The sequence below is a fragment of the Silurus aristotelis genome (assembly GCF_946808225.1).
Source record: "Silurus aristotelis genome assembly, chromosome: 8".
NCBI lineage: Eukaryota > Metazoa > Chordata > Actinopteri > Siluriformes > Siluridae > Silurus > Silurus aristotelis.
In genome coordinates, this window is record NC_139581.1 from 28409019 (window position 1) to 28417069 (window position 8051).

An 8051-nucleotide genomic window follows, 5' to 3' on the forward strand; every position below is an offset into this window, starting at 1 on the left:
GTGTGTGTGTGTGTGTGTGTGTTGGATTGGGGGGGGGGTGTTATTATTGTATTGGGTAATTTCTGGGGGCTTTTTTTGTCCAATATAACAATTTGCAACAAATTCACACATTTTCATTTGTTTTAATACATTTATAGCTAAAATATCATATAGTTCGGTTATTGTCAAGCGTCCATCGTACTTCTCCAAGACACCTGCTGACCAGCTTCTTGACCCCTGCTGCATGCTTAATAAGGTGTTTTCCTTGTACCTTGTTTTCCTTGTTGTTTCAGGGATTTTTATGGGCACTCAGGTTTCTTTCTTCAGTTCAAAGTTCAAAGAAATTTCTGACGCCCTGAAATAAATTGGCCCCCATCCAAGAATGTCCGTCACCTTGTCCCCTGAGTTTCGTGGGGTTTACCTTCTGGTTTTTGAGTAACCCTGTGTAAGATATATGGTAAAGACTATTTATACAACTTTACAGGAGTAAAGGGTTAAGGGTCTTGGATAGATGGATGGATGGCTGGCTGGCTGGCTAGATGGATGAATGGATGACTGGATGTCCAGTTGGCTGGCTGGATGGATGGAAGGATGGATGCATGGATGGATGGATCAGTGGATGGATGGATGGATGGATGGATGGATGGATGGATGGATGGATGGATGGATCAATGGTTATCTAGTGGGCTGAATGAATAAATGGATGGATGGGTGGATCAGTGGATGAATGGATGGATGGATGGATGGATGGATGGATGGATGGATGGATGGTTGGATGGATGGATGGATGGATAGATGGATGGATGGTGGAATGAATGGATGGATGGCAGGATGGATGGATGGATGGATGGATGGTGGGCTGGATGAATGTATGGATGGCTGGCTTTCTAGCAGTGTCAATGGCAGAATGAATAGCTGGCAGGATGGCTGGATTGATGGATGAATGAATGGATGGATGGATGGATGGATGGATGGATGGATGGATGGATGGATGGATGACTTGTTGGATGGCTGCATGGATAAGTGGATTGATAGATGAATGAATGGATGTCTGGTTGACTGGCTGACTGACTGACTCGATTGAATTATTTATGGACACTCGTCTTTCCTTATCATTATCATCAGCTTAGTTTTTACCATAGATACACTTTTAATGAATACATCACCACTGTCACCATGCATACCACAGTAGGAGACGGTTACATTCATGAGTGATGGCAAAAAGCCAGGTTGATGATGCATATACATTTTTATAGCTCTTTAATGGTTAATAAATATACACGTGTGCATGTCTGCAACTAAAATCGTGATCATTTGGTAGAAATGTGTGTGTGTTGTATTAATGTTACACTTTTGCCCATTTCTTTTGAAATGCAATGCTTGCATACAAATTATGCATCTTTTAAAGAAGTCAGGAGTAACTGGTGTAAATATATCAATGCAAGTATATGAATATATATATTTTCCCTAATTTCCAATGAATACACAGTTTCTGTATGCATAGATTTTATTTGCACTGGTATATTTTCAGCCTTCTAGGTCCCCTGGTGGTCTAGTGGTTAAGATGCAGCGCTCCCACCGCTGCGACCCGGGTTCGATTCCCGGTCAAGGAACCATCCCCAGCCACTCTTAGTGCCGGTCCCAAGCCCGGATAAATTGGGGAGGGTTGCGTTAGGAAGGGCATCCAGCGTAAAACATGTGCCAAATCAAACGTGCGGAGGATCCGCTGTGGCGACCCCTAACGGGAGAAGCCGAAAAGAAAGTTTTTTTTTTTTTTATATTTTCAGCCTTCTATGTTTTTACATTTATTGTATGAATTTTGGCTTTTTATTTTAGGGGCTTTGAGGGAAAACCTCCCTCAGATGATTTGAGAAAGAAACCTTAAGAGGAATCAGACTCAAATGGGAATCCATATTGATCTGGGTGACATCCAGATATTCATTCATTATAGTTGAACCAAAAGAGAAAATTGTTGTCTTAAACCATTGTATGCCTCTGTATGCAGCTGATGTGTAGTAGAGGAGACCCTCAAATAATGAGACCCTCATTGATGACACAATGAATTGCTTAACTAAAGCTATCAGAGCTTGATCTATCCCGAGCCTTGTAAAGGAACACGTTGTGTTTTTATCTTGATGACTGAGTCAGTCTCCAAGGCAGACTCCCATTTTGCAGCCGGTGACAGAACATATAATTATGAGTTGCAATATGAGAGGATGGTGAGGGCTCGAGCAAGGGACAGCTTCATCGCATAGCGACTTCTTTGTGACCCCTGTTGTAAACCTACTGGGTTCATCGAGTCCTGGGACATCTCGCTCTCCCACTCTCTCTGTCCTTTCTTTTACCATGTTTATGCATCGGGACAACCTGCTCACTACTTCTCCTTACAATCTGGTGGGCATCTGCAGGGGGATTAACCGTGTCATTAAACACAGACCACTCACCCGCTTCCTCGGCAGCTAGCTTCGGCGCCTTGACTTTCCCTGCCATTCCAAGTTCCCTCGGGGGCCGGGTGGGTAGCACCAGGCTGAGTGAGGGCGGGATGGAGGGTTGGAAGCATCCCGTTTTAGATCTCCCCCAGGGGGCTGTGTGGCCCATCTCAGACCCACAGGGCAGATCAGGCAAGTAGACTCTCCTGAGACTTGGAGAGCACCCCTCCTCCTCCTCCCCTTTTCTCCTACGTCTTTTGTCTTTTAGAGGCGGGAGAAACCGTGGAGAAGCTAAGGGGAGGCAAAGAGTGGGAGGGAAAGAGCGAAGGAAAGGAGGGAAAGACTGAAGCAGGTGTGAGGGAGAAATGACAGGTTAGTGTTCTCATCCAGACCATGAAAAAAGGCTGATCCGAGTGTGTTTGTCGACAAATAAAATGTGGGTTACGGTTGCCAGGGCGACCTTTTAGACCACGAAGGTCAAATGCACACCAGGATGAAACATTAAGAACATAAGCGACACCAGTGACTCAAATGATTGTTTATTGATTTGTTTTCTAAGCAGCTAATCAAACAAAAGATTCTGCGTTAATCAAATGTTAATCAGTTGAATGATCCCCAAGTCAGATTTAACACAAAATAATAGTTTTTAATAATACCAAGAGTTCAAATATACCGTACACACTGTGGTTGATTCATATTATTCGTAAGAATGCTTGCTTTCCATGCCATATCTGGGGGTTTTAATAAATGAGAAATAGCTTCTTCATATCATTTACTTTATGAACACTGTTTAGGCAGCCAGGTGAAATTCCATCCACCTTGTGAGTCTCTGCGTGTGAAAGCCTGTCCCTGTGGGAATGTGTGGGTCTTGACGCTGTTTTGTGGACTCAGTGACATGCTGAACGCTAAGTCCGTTCGACTGCGCATGGACAACGGTGCTCCCTTGTCCCCTGTTGGACTGGGGAAACCGTTGCCATGATGGCGGCGCTCTGAGCTCGGGATGTGGGGGCGCTGCGGAGTTGATGCCGCCTTGGGAGGGCTGAAGTGTCTATTCGGAAGATCCCGAAGCGACCCTGTTAACGTCACGGTGTACATCCGTGACGTGCCAAGGGACCAAAAATCCTCGCTTCCGTCCATACCGTGGCTGAAGCCACACGATGACTCGATGGCCCCGCTGTATTCGCAGTGGCTGTCCGAAGAATAAGGGCTGTACATGGTGCTGTCCTGGAGCGCAGGGCTGAAGTGGTCTGTGCTGGGTGCTGGGGAGCTAAAGGTAGGCGTGTGATCTGTCGTAGGGCTGCTGAAACTGCTGTCGGTGTTGATGGTGTCCTCATCCTGCAGCCCCAGCGTTTCCAGAACCCAGGAGTCGAGCGGAGGCGTCGCTGCCACTTCGTCAGCCGAGCAGAACTCCAGAGAGAGGTTGCGGCACGTCCGCTTCCCCTCGCCGCCCTGCAACAGCCGGCTCAAGTTCACGAAGTCTGTCTCGTCGTGTAGAGCTCTTTTCCTTTGCCGCCCCTCTGAGAAAATCCTCTACAGGAGCCCAAGAACAAACACATTAACGACCAGGTCCTGATTTCTAAATCTTTTTGTGAAGATTTGATTCAATGTACCTTTGATTTGTCTTCAAGAGACTTCACATAGGATGAGTTTAGAAACTCCTTGAGTTTGTTGTTCTCTTCCTGGAGTCTTGCGAGTTCTTCTTCTTTCTGCATCAACGTATCTTGAAGCTGATAAAAAAAAAAAATACTAGCTTTAGAAAAGTAACTTAATTGTTGCTCTGTTGTTTTATGAGGAATGCAGCGTGATGTTTTCGGACCTGCTTGTTCCGCTGGAGGTGAGGGGACAGGGGGTCCTGCCAGACGGAGTCGTGAAGAGGAGCATGCGCTGGAACCAGCTGCGGAACTGAATAATGTTGCAGAAGTGGGTGGAGTTAGAATCGTTGCAATTGGAGAGATTCAACAATCTGAGGTTTGAATTTGTATGTTATCTATAGAAATAAAAAAAAAATCAGAAAATCTTAAAGATGAAATTCCAAAGATTTTCTATATCCTAGAATTTTTTCTTTTTAATTATTCTTTATTTGAATTATGCAATTAAGCAGATAATGAAGCATTGATAAAGCAGGGGAAAACAATTTTTTTTTGCAAAAAATGAACAATAAACCTTTTTTTTTTTTTTCATTTAACACCATATCCCCAAAATCCCTGATTGCAGACCAGATTTTTCGAGGTATTTGCTTGCAGTTCTTTCTCAACCTGCTACCACAAACTTTGAGTGGCCTGCTATAGATCTCTGACCTTAACCCAATCCTGTTCCAACATAACAAAACTCCAGTGCACCGTGAAGCGATGTGTGTTTATCCCTGATGAGCAGCCATGGCGACTGTGGCAAGGAAAAAATCCCTTTAGATGTTATCAGGAAGAAACCTTGAAAGGAACCAGACTCAAAAGTGGAACCCATCCTCATTTGGGTGACATCAAGAGTGTGATTATAGTCTTGATTAAACTCTACATGAGGTGGAATCCAGCTGGCACTGGTACGTCTCTAGATGGTTCGGGAGAGACGTACCAGTGCCAGCAAGTCTTTCATTTGCCTTGGGATCGTAATAGCGTAGAAAGTGAAATAAATGGATGTTCAGTGCCACCCAGATGAGGGTGGGTTCCCTTTTAAATCTGCACCCTCTCAAGGTTTCTTCCTCATACTCTTCATATCTCAGAGAGCTTTTTTCCTTGCCAAGGTCACCACTGGTTCACTCATTAGGGAAAAACTTTTAAGGGGTAAACATAAACCTTATCTCTCTAAAGTTACTTTGGGACAACCTGAATTAAATTTAATTGAAAAGTCACGTAAATGTTCTAAGTATAATGTCAGACCTGATTTTTCCAGATATATGTGGAACGGTTCTTATTATTTCTACAAAGATCTAGAGCTCTGACCTCAACCCGATCCTGTTCCAGCACAACAATGCTCCATGAGGCTCTGCTTTATATGGGTTAGTGTGGAAAAATCGTGAGATCTCAAGTTCTAGATTTGACACTTGATGGTTGTGCTTTATTTTGGGCAAAAGTATTGGGACACCTCTTCTTTTTTTTTTTCAGCCATGTGTAGTTCTGTCTCAAACTGTTACCACAAGGTTTTAGATACACAACTGTTCCAGCATGACAGTAAACAAAAGTGAGCACCATGAAGATATGCTTAAAATGGGTTGGAGTAGAAGATCTTGATGAGATGACCTGGAGCACTAGATAGATTCTAAACAAACTTGGGGTTGAATGAAATCCAGCAAATCTCAAAAAAATGTCTAGTGGAACATCTTTCCAGAAATGTAAAGGTAATTATAAGAGCAAATGAGGACTAAAGGAAACTTTTGTACAAACTTTTTTGTACAAACTTTTGTAGATACAATATATATATGCATTCATATATACATTAATCCTGAAGGTAAGTAAATGCAATAATAATAATTATTATTATATAGATTTAAAAAATGAGATCATTTTTCTTTCTTTTCTATTTGTGATGCAGAACTTCATGGCGCGTCATGGTAAAGAGCTTTGCGTGATTTGGAGAATGAAAAAAAAAAAAAAAAAATCTCGCGCGTCTCGTCCCGCAAAAATGTTTCGGTGGTGCCACTTACGCTCGCGCCGGCAGCCCACGTCGTCCAAGCGACCAGCGTCCCACAGGGACACGAGCGTCGACGTGGAAACGTCAACAGCGGCGCGCACCGGCGGAGAGGCCGAGTACGCGCACTCGAAGCGCGTGTCCCGGCAGGAGAGGATGGAGCTCTGCAAGCAAGGAGATGAAGATCATGAAGAAGATGATGATGATAAACGAATGCACGATTCATTTGCAAAGCGTGCATTTGGAAATATCTCTCATGGCGCATGGCTACAACTTTGTTTTCTATATTCATGCAAATAATGTTTTTTGGCACATAATTTCACACCCACCCACACACACACACACACACACACACACACACACCACGTACCATCTCTAATCAAATGCATGTCCTTTAATCTGATCATGTACAGCCTTGCAAATGTTATCTCATTATTTTGGAGAACATAGAACTCTAATGACGGAGCGCAAAAACCTCAAAAAAAAAAAAAAAACCTGAAACGACTTTTGCATGCACGTGCACCCGATTTTTTCTTTTGCTCCATTTTTTTTCCACCAGAGTGACGGAGTAAAAGCGCTTCAGCACTTACCATATCGCGGGCAGGACGAGGTGGAAGCGCGACAGAAGTCCCGCGAGCTCTGGAGAACATTTGGGGAGGAGGAGGAGGAGGAGGAGGAGAAGTACGAGAGGAGGGAGAGAGCGCGCGCACTAAACACGAGCTCGGGGTTGCGTTGAGCGACAGGAGTCACGTGACGTGCTGGGGTCGTTGCCCTCCAGATGCGCAACCACTGTCCTGGGCTTGTGTTGTGATTTGCGCTTTTGTTTCCAGGACAGAGGCAAGTGTTTGTGTGTGTGTGTGTGTGTGTGTGTGTGTGTGTGTGTGTGTGTGTGTGTGTATGCATATGTGTGTGGATGAACGTGGAAAGACAACGGTGCGCACCTGTGTGTGCACTGATGAGTCGTTAATGTGTAAGCACCGCACACACATACACACACGCACGCGCGCGTGTTCAGAGGCGTGATAAATTGGATATGACTTGGTGGACATGCTCTCAGCCCCCCACCACCCCACCCAAACACACAGAAAACACGCATTCCTTCGAGTGACACATTAACGGCAACATTATTTTTTTTTTTTTGCGCACAAATGACGAGCATCTCTGCGCACCTGCATGCAGCCAGGACGCTTTTTTGGTTTGTTTGTTTTTGTTTGTGCACGTTTTTAGACATCTAGACCTAGTTCCAAGATTGGGTTACATGAGCAGAAGAAGAAGAAGAACAACAACAACAACAACAACAAGAAGAAGGGAAGAAAACATTTGTTATTGACTATGACCTTCCTTATTGGTGTGAAAAAAAGTGAAAGAAGCATCATTTTCATATCATTCGACATCATTGTCAGCATTCGAGAAGATTCTGAGATCATTTCTGATTTGCTTCTCCAAAATATTTTTTGATGCCCACAGAAAGATTTTTGCATTCTTCCATTTTCCCCCTCAACAACCTAAAGATCCATAAAGTTACTGAGCAACTCAAGATCCACAGGTTGCATAATTAAAACAATAATGGAACACATTTGGCGATGAGGATGGGTTCCTCTCAAGGTTTTTTCCTCATGGAGATTTTCTTTTGCCACCACTGGGTCACTCATTAGGGTTGAACTTACTGTTATAATCAACGAACCTATAGTTCTAGATTTTGGATTGTCATATCCTCATGATGCTGGCTTTGTGTACATGTGCATCGTCATGCATCGTCTCGTAGTGTTGAAGTACATCTGAAGACGTCCTGTACAATTGGGTGACTCCAACCTCAATTCCTCAATTTGTTCCTTATAATTATACGTTTCCCCCCAAAAAACGAGTCAGTAGCGACCATAGCAAAAAAAAAACTCCCTGAGATGGTGTAAGCAGGAACCCTTGAGAGGAATCAACTCAAAAAGGAACCCGTCCTAATATCTGAATCTCCATCTTCATTCTGTACAGTTCCATCACTTTAAAGGAGTGCAGTAATGGGCAATT

General features: G+C 43.8%; 1 protein-coding gene across 1 annotated transcript; it reads right to left on the reverse strand.

Moving 5' to 3' along the window:
- Positions 1–2973: 2973 nt before the first annotated feature.
- On the reverse strand, positions 2974–7053 carry gmnc (geminin coiled-coil domain containing). The gene is made up of 5 exons (XM_083549037.1): positions 6620–7053; positions 6046–6193; positions 4225–4310; positions 4019–4135; positions 2974–3938 (listed from the first exon to the last, which is right to left on the reverse strand). The coding sequence occupies exons 1-5, from the start codon at positions 6677–6679 to the stop codon at positions 3186–3188; spliced, it is 1164 nt and encodes a 387-aa protein (XP_083405163.1). The 5' UTR covers positions 6680–7053; the 3' UTR covers positions 2974–3185.
- Between the last annotated feature and the right edge of the window lie 998 nt (positions 7054–8051).